Source organism: Canis lupus, chromosome 32, assembly GCF_003254725.2.
Source record: "Canis lupus dingo isolate Sandy chromosome 32, ASM325472v2, whole genome shotgun sequence".
Classification (NCBI taxonomy): Eukaryota; Metazoa; Chordata; class Mammalia; order Carnivora; family Canidae; genus Canis; species Canis lupus.
The window spans coordinates 12,748,087-12,759,807 of NC_064274.1; the positions used below are offsets into that span (position 1 = coordinate 12,748,087).

The 11,721-nt window shown below is 36.2% G+C and overlaps 1 protein-coding gene across 1 annotated transcript; it reads left to right on the forward strand.

The window, feature by feature from the left end:
- The first annotated feature begins 10,638 nt into the window (after nucleotides 1-10,638).
- Nucleotides 10,639-11,126, forward strand: LOC112647283 (eukaryotic translation initiation factor 1-like). The gene is made up of 2 exons (XM_025428231.1): nucleotides 10,639-10,763; nucleotides 10,958-11,126. The coding sequence occupies exons 1-2, from the start codon at nucleotides 10,639-10,641 to the stop codon at nucleotides 11,124-11,126; spliced, it is 294 nt and encodes a 97-aa protein (XP_025284016.1).
- The last annotated feature ends 595 nt before the right edge of the window (nucleotides 11,127-11,721 follow it).

Consider the following 11,721-nt stretch of genomic DNA (forward strand, 5'->3'; position numbering starts at 1 on the left):
TGCGTTTTAGGTTTTATTAGGAAATTCAAGGAGATGCTGGAACACTTTGTCTCTTTAGCAGTTATGTGTTTGATCTCTCGTGACTATGACTAATCATATGTTCTTAATTTAGAGCATCTTTTTCTAGGAAAATGGTTTAGGAAATACATAGCCAGAATATGTGATTGTTTTTTGGCTGTTCTTCCCATTGCAGTGTTTTAGGATTATCACTAATCTATGCCTGTGACTCAAGAGTGTGTTCTTCAGGCAATTGAACATAATAAAATCTGGACACATTCTTCATACTTAAAAAGGATCTTATCTTCCTTTCACGTGAAAATCTCTTCATTTCTCCTTGGCTTTGTTAGCCTTTGAAATTAGCACCCAGTCCCTAAATATAACAGGGCTAGGTTTCTGTTCTGCCAATTACTATGATCTGAATCTCTTCTACACTCCTTCTCGTACATCATTAAAGTGGATTCCCAAATCTACCTTCAAATAAACACTTTATACCTCTTTTTAAAATCTTTCTTCCGTATTCCTATTTGTAGAATAAAAATGAAGTCTTTATCTATCTTTGGATTTCTGCCGATTTCTGCTGATCTTAAAAGACCCAGCCCATGTATTATTTGTATGGTCTTGTCTTGTATGGTTTTGTATGACCATTCCAGTCATAAGTGGTTAAATTCTTTTCACTAGATATATTTTGAACACATACTCTATATGAGGCATTAGACTAGGCTCTGATAGAAGGTTTTTCATGGAGATGTCATTTAGGAGATGCCTTCAAGGATGAATAGAATGTGACAGGCAGATTTTTTTGACAAGTTTTGTAGGTGGAGGTAGCAGAGGAAAGTCACATCATTAAGAAAGTCTGTAGCCTGTTATGTTAGAATAGTCAATAAACCAGACAAACAAGGGTACAGGATTTATGAAAGGGAATAATGAGTAAGAATGCTGAGATGTTAGGTTTAGGCTAGGTCCTGGAGACTGAAACATACATATACACACGGAAATGCATATATATACTTTTTAAAGGAATCTCAAATTTACAAATTTACAAAAAGTTGCAAGTTTAGCACTAAGAACTTTTATTTCCTTCAACCTTTTGAGACTAAATTGTTCATCTGATGTCTCATTGCCCTGCACACTGTAGTATGCATTTCATATAAACAAAGACATTCTCCTACACAACCATCCCTTATCCAAATGTGAAACACCCATCCAAATATGAAAATGAACACAACTATTTATCTCATCCTTATACCTCCTTCAGGTGTATCCAGTTTTTTTCTCATATGAAGCATAAGGACCCTGTTTAAAATAATATATTTTGTTTTTTTTCCGGGTGTTTCAAATGCCCACATAGTCCCTTTAGGGGTCTATGTGCAGTGCTTTAGGAAAGATGTATTTAGCTTGGCCCTGAGAACCTTACTTTGGTCTCAAACCACTCCAGCATTTTGTTCCTAGTATATCACAACATTTTCTCTGTAAAATCAATTTCTTTTTTTTTTTTTTTTGTAGAAATTCTCTCCTAATAACTTTTATAGGAGACCATGTGGTTTTGATTAGACGATAAAGCGAGGAGCTTTCTGAGTGGTATCTCTGCCCAAAGCCAGTGATGAAACCTTTCTCTGGAGGCTGTGCAGGTGGGCTCTTGGTTAGCTCCACTAGTCCTCCAGATGACTCCATGTGTCTGAAACTCCATGATGACAGCACAGAAGATCCTCTGCCCAACATTTCAATCATCGGGACCCGAGGTTTGAAATTTTAAGCTGCCTGATTTATCATTCCTATTTTACCAGAATTGTGGAATAAATATATAATCATGAAATTATGGTAGAGAAAAGACTATAAAAGAATGTTCTTTATTACCTTCACTTCTCCACTCCAGGGTTGCCACAGGCCTACGCATGATTTAATATCAGTTTTGATCTTAATTGGTCTGTGTTCTACGAACAAGAAGGTGCTCACCTGACAGCACAGAACAGAGGTGAGCCTCTTTCAACTATGATCTCTACATTCACAGTCAAGTCTCACCAGGGCCTTTGTCAGGAACACGCCATTCTGTGTCTTTTGGTGGGACTTTAGATCATTCAGATTTCTGTTTCATTAGGAAAATGTTCTCATCATGCTAGTAATAAATCTTTAGGCCAGAAAATGATTTTTATTTCATTTTCAAGGCAAATTTTTGGAAAATTAAAATAATGCTCAACATTATTTAAAATTTTGACTATCTTAAAACATTCAATGATGGATTGTACTGAGCTAAATAAATTTCAAAGCTGTGTCTTTATGCTATATTACACTTGCTATGACATTTCTATTATATTATTTTTCATGATCATATATTTCCTTACTTTCATCTGACTCTAGTGGAAAATGTATATGGAAGCATCAACAGATTTCATAGTGGAATTTTGTTAGATTCTGTGGCTGTCTCTTCTCAATGCCTCATTAGCGAAGAGGTGGCCTTTTTGAAGCTGACTGACAAGCGTCCTGCTGATTTTATTCCCTGCTGGCATGGTTGGATCTTGACAAGGGCAGGAAGGAAAAGAAAGGAAAGCTATCTGTGATCCAAAGGCCTGAGACTTTGGGGGAAAAATGTTCCCAATGGGACCTTCATGACTGAACTCCACAATTTGTATGTGTGTTAAAATAACATCGGATTCACCTTTCAAAGAAGATCATTATTTTTGAAATACAGATGTGAAACATCAGCTTCTACATATGTTTACAACATGTATAAAGACTAATGCAGGAAAGAATGAGAATATTCCTATTATATCTATTTTGTAAGGAGAAGAGGTGAATCTTTATGAGGATTCACAAAAAGAAAATTTAAGGGGCAGAATTTTCAGTGTAGTTATGCGATCTCTTCTTTCAGGGTGATGTCCTTCCATCATCACTAACAAGTGTTCCCACCCTTTGACATTTGCTAGTACACTATTTGGTCATAGCAACGGTAAAATATGTTCCTTGTTTTACTTTGTTAAAAGGAAATGCATCATCTATTGTACTAGTTCTGGATGAAGCTTACAGGTTTATAGGGAATTCCTGATAAGAATGTTAACAACAAACTCCATGGCTACTTAATAGTGAGCTGAGGATTTGATTTGAAAATGCATACCAGATGTTCTCATTAAAGTATTTTGACTTCTTTATTTTTCTATTTATACTAAAAAAGGTAAGTGAGATCTTAGAGTAAAACCCACAAAAGCAGATATCACTATTATTGGAGTTCTAGTTTGATCACTGAATTCTTTTCCTTCACATCACTAAATATAGCAAAAGTATGAGATACCTTATATAGCTTAAAACATGGGTTAACACATCAAAGGATCACCATGTAGGTTATAAATGGAATCTCTTTAAGAGATGAATGAATAGTTCCTCTACGTATTATTTGATGTATTTATAGTTAAACATCTCAATGTAGCAAATTAATCCTTCTCTAAGTCAGAGTTCCCTTTGCTGCCAAGTGAAGATAATAGTAACTGGCACACCTGCTTCAGTGATTTGTACTGATGATCATATGAGAAATGTTTATACAATTAACTTATAAGTGATGAAGCCATATACATATGAGCGATTCTTATTACTATTATTTAGATTGATACTTAAAGTCTCCTTTTTTCTATAAAAAAATAGAAACTGTACAAAACGAATGTTTTTTGTTTTTTTTTAATCTGTGAATGGAATTAGTCATAAATTCGCCACAGCCCTTCCTTTTCCTGCTCATGGTCCTGCAAGGATAACCACCAGTATGAATGAGCTGTCGGAGGTGCTGAGAGGTGGAGCAGACAGGTATTGGGACAACCAGGCAGCTGAGGGAGTAGCTCGTTCTTCATCTTTCACATAGCAATTTAAGCTGGTTGTTAAGAAAATATATGGGACATAAAACTTTTTCTTTGAAGAGCTATTTTTTATTCTAGGGGAAGCCAATGTACATTATATTATCCCATTTCCCTCTACTTTCTTCTTTTTAAAGAAAATCTGTCAAAGAAATTTTAAGTAACCTAAATAGATTGTGAAATTTTTCTTTTAAACCTTTAAACCTTCTTCATAGCTTTCTTAACAGCTACTTTTAAGATTTTTCTAGTTTTAAAGCTATTCAATGAGAAGGACACCTAAAAAAAAATCAGCTTTGGAAGATATGAACATCTATCTCTTGCATGGGAAGGAAAAGTTTCCCTGATCCTCTTAGGGTCTCTGGCTGTGTCTGAAAATTAAACTGACAAGGAGAGATTTACAGGAGAAAAGTATTCATGTTGACTTCATGTAAATTTTATGTGACATGGAAACCTTCATAAGGAAGTACGGGCCCAAAAAAACAGTTAACCTTGAGTATTTTTATGCTAGGTTTGATGAAAAGTGGAGAGTCCTGTACAACTTTGACAGGTCAAAGAGTAGCCAATTGGGGGAAACTTAACAGGGCCTGTTTGCTCAGATTTGCCTTGCTGTCCCTGTCTTCTGAAATAAGAATGCTCCTTTCTTCTGGGTATGAGGGGCCCTCTCACCTGAGGGTTTATGACCTGTTTCTGAGAAGAAGGGTGAGGCGAAGGTAGAGTGACCTTCTTGCTTCTGTTATTTTCTTACATTTCTTGCACTTAAAATGTTTAGTATTCTAAGGTGCCCTATTTTGGGGTAGCTTGTGCTAAGTCCATCACTCTATTACCAGAAGCAAAGAATTCAAGGATGAAAACGTACCTCTCAATTCAGTCTTTAAGAAAATCAATGACATTATTATCTACTTTACTTCTATCTTTGGAGCATATAGCAGTTCTTTGCTGGCTACTGGAGGAGGGAGATGATGGGAAGCATGGTGGAAATATACAGCCTGCTGTGGCCTCAAGGGCCTTAGTTTTAGTATTTGTAGAGATGAATATTAGCAGTGTAAAACAGAGGACCATAGAAAGTATGTAATGATGTATTTAACTGAATTTAACCAAGTGCTAATTAAATTTAATTCAAATTAATTCAAGTGCTACAGGCAATTAGTATTACAACAACTATCTATATAGATTCATTTTGATCGAAATTGTACAATAATTAAAATTTATTTTTACTATCTTTCCTTTCTATCAACATTTTGCGTACTTACTTTTCCTGTTTCTTCCCTACTACCTAACCTTTACTTAGATCTTTTAGTGATCAGAATGAACCATGGGAAGACTTCAGTATGATTGCCAACACTTTGCTCTTGTCTCCTCCTCCTGATGCTCCCTTTTTGTCAAAAGAGATTTTTTTCCCCATTTTATAACTACAAATTTGGAAAATAGGAAACTGAAACTTTTACACATTTAATTTAAAAGTGTATAATAAAGTGCTAGTTCTGGATATTTCCAAAACCATTCAGTGAAATATGAAAATGCTACTGCTGAGATTTTATTTTCATTAAACCTGAAAGTTGCTTATATTGTACTGCCGAATAAAATTGGCCCACTGTGTAATAAAGGCAAGGTAATATGGGCAAAATTGCGGGCTTGTAATTCCAATTTTTAAATTAGACAAGGAAAAAAATGCCTCCTGCATGTCTAATGAATATATAGCATTATTCTCCATGTTCCATTCGCTTTCTCTTTTATCCAGTTACCTCTAGAGAATTCTTCAGATTCTTGGTTTTCCTTTTTTCCTACTAAAACAACATGCCCTGTTTCTTGAAGAGACTTTTTGTAGGATAATTTTAAACCTATTTCTTTCCAATGGGACAGTGAATGCATTGGTGCTTTCTCTATTCAGTTTATCTCTTGTTTACAGGTATATGGGAAATGAGATTATCACCATTTCAATCCTCTCTGTATTGTAGTTTCCTTGACGACCAACAGAAATCCTTTACTGACTTAGTAATGGTGAATGGAAAGGTTGAACTGAACTAGAAGTTGGGAGAAACCAAGCAGTTTCTAGGTCATTCCTGAATTTATTCATTAGGTAGTAAAATGGCTAAACTCTAAATTTTAATATGTTTGTATACAGTATTAATCTCACAATGAAAAAATGCTTTCTGTTATGTATTTTTCAAAATTCTCTTTAATTAATTTACATGATGTTATTTTCTAAATGATAACACTCATGTAACAGTTTCGTAGGACAGTAAAAGAGAGAGACTTCCCTCCTCCACTTATTTGTAATATGTCATTATTTACTTGGAAAGAAAAGATCACAAACCTTCTGAGCTCAGGATTTATCGCTCTATAAAGACTTTCCAAAAAATGCATCCTCTAATTTTGGGAAGAGTATGGTTTATATCACAGAATTAGAATCTTGTCAGATACTTTCCTGTTTTCGAGTTTTACCATACAGTTGACTGAATTATGTCATAAATGCAGTGATCACTCATAACGCCTTGATCACTAATTATTTCATGTAAAATATATGCCTTAGATTTCTACCATGTTTAAAATTCTGTATTGTTTTTATTGTGTTGTTTAAAGAGTAACAATTTGGTGCTATACAATTTTATTGGTTAATATGAGGTGAATCTGACTAGCATAAAAATGACAAAAAGCCTTATATTTTAGTCATTTTATTTTAGGGATAAAATAATAGCTCTAGTTTCCAAGCTCTATAAGGGCAGGAAGCATATCTGCCTTATTCATATTTTTCTCAAAGGGTTTTTGGTACAGTGCCTGGCATATGAAAAGGGTTAAGAAAATTTTTGCTGAGTAAATGAATGGAAGGATCTTTATTCAAAATGTCATAACTAATTTCTATATGTTCTAGAACTGGAAGGCTTTCCTCCTGTATGGACTGAAATAGAGCCAAATGCCATGCAAACACATATATCTTCTAGCAGGAAAAAAAAATACTATAAAGGTTTTTAGATTACAAAGGATTCTGTCTAAAGGACTACTAATCATTGTAACTTGGTAAAGATTATGCTACTTTAGTGTCCAAAATATTAAAGGGATGAATTGCTTGTTTTAAAATGACTAATGTCGATAGAATAATTAAATATAATATTTCAGTGGCTGTCACCAGCTTTTTACATACTCTTTTCTTAGGGAATATTGAGTCCATGCACAAAAACATATGTACAGATCTTAATAGCATTTATTTAGAAACATCAGGGCTGATGTTTTAGATTTCTTTCTTCATAAGGCTTAATCAGCATTAATCTCTTCCTTTTAAGTTATTATTTTTGAGTAAAGGATTTAGAAATTAATTAAAATAGATTCATGTTTGAACTACAAGAGCAACATTAGGAAAGTTTTATGGGAAAAATACCATTAAACTTAGCTAAAGGACCTAGCTTTCCAAGGCATTTTACGCTGCTTTTTAATGAATAACCCATTGAGATCTAATTTATACTAGTTCTGCTGTGCTGTAACAAGCAGCCATTATGTCTCTAAAGCATGAAGATAATGAAATAATGCCTATTTGGAGTTGGTTATTATGTGCACAGAGATATTTTTTTCTTGTTTAAAGCGAATTAACATGAAAGACAACTTGACCATTTTAAATGAAATGAGAAGGAAATGAGAGTGGTATGTCCACAATGAGGCAGACAATGGAAATTTTAGCTATCAAAGAAAAATGGAGACACACAAACAGTTGAAATTATGCTAACTTTGAGAAAAGAAACATCTTTTCAGGGAATTTTTAAACCAAGTAGTGTCAGCTAAAATGATCTATTCTTTACCAAAGTTTAGCCTAATTCTCTATTTATATTATATACGTGACGCATGATATTTTATCATTAGTCTGGAAAACTGGCAAGAAACCCATTGAAGATAAGGGAGCACATAAACGGAAGTAATGTTTAGCTGTGTAAGAACACTTCTCAGTGTAGCCATTTATATCTGGGTCTTAGAAAAGCCTTAAAGGGTCCTTGGAAATGAGATTGAGAAACAGTCAGAGGAAATTTTATTTTTATGTGTCCTTTATTATGGGGTTGATAGATTCTTCCTAATAAGGAATTGAAAACAAAGCTTTCTCAGCCTCTGAATTCTGAAGCACCTCAGTTTTCATTTAGAGTTAGGAGATGCTAAAAATGTTTCAGGTTCTTCCATAAAAGGAAGCAAAGACTAAAGGTGAAAATTCCTTTGGGATGTCCTAAATTCCTATAGGAGTTGTGACCTCCCATAGTGGTGGACAAAAAAATTACCTGGGGCCAGTGGTAGATCAGACTTCTACCCCAGTCAGTAGGTCTGGTCCAGGAGTCAATATGCAGGTGATTTTCACCCTATTCCTTAAGAACCACTGGCCTAGAAGTGAGACTGAGGAGGTTGGAGTAACTTGGACACTATCCAACACTGATCAAAATTTATACAATTTGTGATGGAAATAAAACTCTCCTCCAAATTCTGTTGCTCCCTCTCCAAGCCTTTCACTGGGCTCCCTGCTCAGTGGGGAGCCTGCTTCTTCCTCTCCTCTGTCCTCCCCGCTGCCAGCCCCTGCTTCCTGCTCATGCTCCGTCTCTTGCTCTCCCAAATAAATAAATAAAATCTTTTTAAAAAGACAGAAAAAGGAAGAAAGTTGATATAGGAAGCCTTCCTGAATTGTCCCCAAAGAGGTGGAGCCACTTTAAATTACATGCATATAGGTATCATGGCATGTCCTTGGTCTTTTCCCTCTAAAGTACAACTAATTCCCAATTTTTTTTTTAATTACCTGCATATCATGTATCAGATACATGCTTTTGGTAGCTTCATCCTACATGCTTTTAAATGTTGACTTGTCTTTTATTTTTTCAATATGGTTTTTATTTTGGAATAGTTTTCAATATTCAAAAAAGGTTCAAGGGGAGCATGGAGAGTTCACAAACCTCTCCCCTACTTTCTCCCACCGTTACCATCTTACACAGCCAGGGTACATTTGTCACAACTAAGAATATTAGTGCATTACTATTAACCTGGACTGCAGGATTTCACTGGGTTTTCCACTGGTGTCTGTTCTGGTCCAGGACCTAATTCAGAATACCATATAGTATTTTGTCATCATGTTTCCTTTAGTCTTCTCTGGTCTTAGACAGTTTCTCAGTCTTTCCTTGTTTTTTGTGACTTTGATGGTTTTGAGGAATATCAATTAGGTATTTTACAAAATGTCCCTGAAATATAAGTTTGTCTTATGTTTTTCTCATGACTGGACTAGGGTCGTGAGTTTTGGGAAAAATGCTACATGATGAAATGCTATTCTCACCATATCATATAAGGGGGTACATGGTATTAACATGATTTATCACCAATGATCTTAATGTTGGAAGTGAGTCACTAAATCCACTCCACATTCAAGGGGAATTGAGCTCCATTTTCTACAAGGGAGAGTATCTACATAAATTATCAGAAATTCTACAGTGAAAGGGAATTGTCTCTTTTTCTTCATTTGTTTATAACCATGTAGATTCAAAGATACTGATTTTATACTTTGGATTATAATCCAACACTACATTATTTACTTATGTTGTTCAAATTGTTCTAGCTTTGATCATTGTGATCTTTCAGGTTGGCTTCTTTGCTCCTTTAACATGCTCCCTGCTTTTTTTTCTCTTAAAGATTTTGTTTATTTATTCATGGAGAGAGAGAGAGAGAGAGAGAGAGAGAGAGAGAGGCAGAGACACAGGCAGAAGAAGAAGCAGGCTCCATGCAGGGAGCCTGACGCAGGACTAGATCCTGGGTCTCCAGGATCAGGCCCTGGGCTGAAGGTGGTGCTAAACCACTGAGTCACCTGGGCTGCCCTCTGCTTTTTTTTCTTCCTTACTTCTGGCACTGCAAGGTGTCACATGTTCGCCTTCACCTTGTTTTTGCCTGCCCCATTCAGGAAATCAGTTGGTTTTGATTTTTAACATCATAAAAACAATGAGTAAATGTATTTGGTTTCCTGTAGATAATATCTTGTTCAGTATCATGAATGCTATTGGTGATACTGATGGTCCAGGCCAAGAACAAACCAACATTTTTCTAGGTGCATTACATTGGACAAAATGTAATAAAATCTCTTATCTGTCCTGAAGACACTATTAGGAAAGTGATGAAAGAGATGCTTTCAGATGGATTGCACATTTTCCTTTTCGCTTCCCGTCATTATGTAGAAATAGTTTGGAGAGGACACTGTGCGGAAGGGCGGTGGTTTTGCTATTTACCACACACACAAGAAGACATGACCTTATTCTTAGCTTTATTCAGCAACCTAAATTTCCATGGTAAACAACGCTGGCCCCAGACTCAAAACAGCTGGCAACTATCTTCGACAAAAATGGAAAGAGAATGATTTATTGCTTTATTCTTTTTCTTCCCCTCATCTGCCATTATTACTTGATTAACCTGTATTACAACTTCCAGAGCTTCCATTATTACAGCCAACAAATGAGTGAAATTATCCTCTTACATCCAACATTGTGGTACTCTTATCTTTCTCCCCATGTTGTATCCAAAACAAGTAGACAAGTCTCAGATTCTTCCTACCTCCCGGTACAGCTGGAAATAGAGTCAGTGACTGACTTCACCTCCTTTGTCACTTCTCAACATTTGAGAGATGTATGCCAAACAAGTAGTGGCCGAACAACATAGATTTGAGAGGTGAGGGTCCATTTAAAAAGTACCTTCCTGGCACCAGTCACTGAGTCACTCCTGAGGACTCAGCGGCCTCCCCCTTGAACGCCCTTACTTCTCCATGCTCTGTGCCTCCCCCTACCCCTTTCCACAGGGGAAAAGGAATCTTATGTCAGCTATCCAGATTCTCCACTTTTTCTACCCCTTTGCTGATGCAAAGAAGAGTGATGATCTGCTTCCTGCTGGCACTGAGGATTATATCCATATAAGAATTCAACAGAAGGGCACCTGGGTGTATCAGTGGTTGAGTGGCCACCTTTGGCTCAGGTTGAGATCCCAGGGTTTTGGGATCAAGTCCCACCTCAGGCTCCCTTCAGGGAGCCTGCCTCTCCCTCTGCCTACCTATGTCTCTGCCTCCCTCTGTGTGTCTCTCATGAATAAATAAATAAAATCTTTTTTAAAAAAATCAGCAGAGAAACGGTAGGAAGACCTTTACTAACTGTCCAAGGGATGGCTAATGACTATGATAAAAAGACACTAGTGAAGGTGTTTAAGAAGAAATTTGCTTGCAATGGTACTGCAGCTGAGCATCCAGAATATGGAGAAGTCATTCAGCTACAGGGTGACCAGTGCAAGAACATGTGCCGGTTCTCCTAGACATTGGACTGGCTAACGATGATCCGCTGAAGCTCATGGGTTTTAAGTGCTTTTGGTTCATGGAAGCTTAAGTGAGGATTTCCTTGCAATGAGTAGAATTTCCCTTCTGTCCCTTGTCACAAGTTTAAAAACCTCACAGCTTATATAATGTAACCATTCGGGGTCTGCTCTTAACTTGAACTAGTATAACTCCTTGATGCAATAAACTGAAAAGAGCCATGCCTAGATAGATAGATGATAGATAGATAGATGATAGATAGACAGTACCTTCCTATCATGGTTTTTATCTAAGGAAGATAGGGAGGTATTGCCTCTAATAGATATTAGGAAAAACAAGCAAATGAACAAGTGAGGTAAAAATACCTCCACACAGAATAAAAGGCATTGACAGAAGGAAAGTCATTGACAGAATAAAAGGCAACTCACTGAATGGTAGAAAATATTTGCAAGTCATATATCTGACGAGGGGTCAATATCCAAAATATATAAAGAACTTGTAGAACTCAACAGCAAAAAACAATCCAATGAAAAAGCGGGCGGAGGAATTGAATAGACATTTTTCCAAAAGAGACATGCAAATGACAAACGGGGTAGG

Bases quoted from the DNA above. Each gene is read 5' to 3' on its own strand.
- LOC112647283 (XM_025428231.1), top strand. From the start codon at position 10,639: ATGTCAGCTATCCAGATTCTCCACTTTTTCTACCCCTTTGCTGATGCA. The intron at 10,764-10,957 runs GTATCAGTGGTT...AACGGTAGGAAG, and splicing joins CAACAGAAGGGCACCTGGGT to ACCTTTACTAACTGTCCAAG.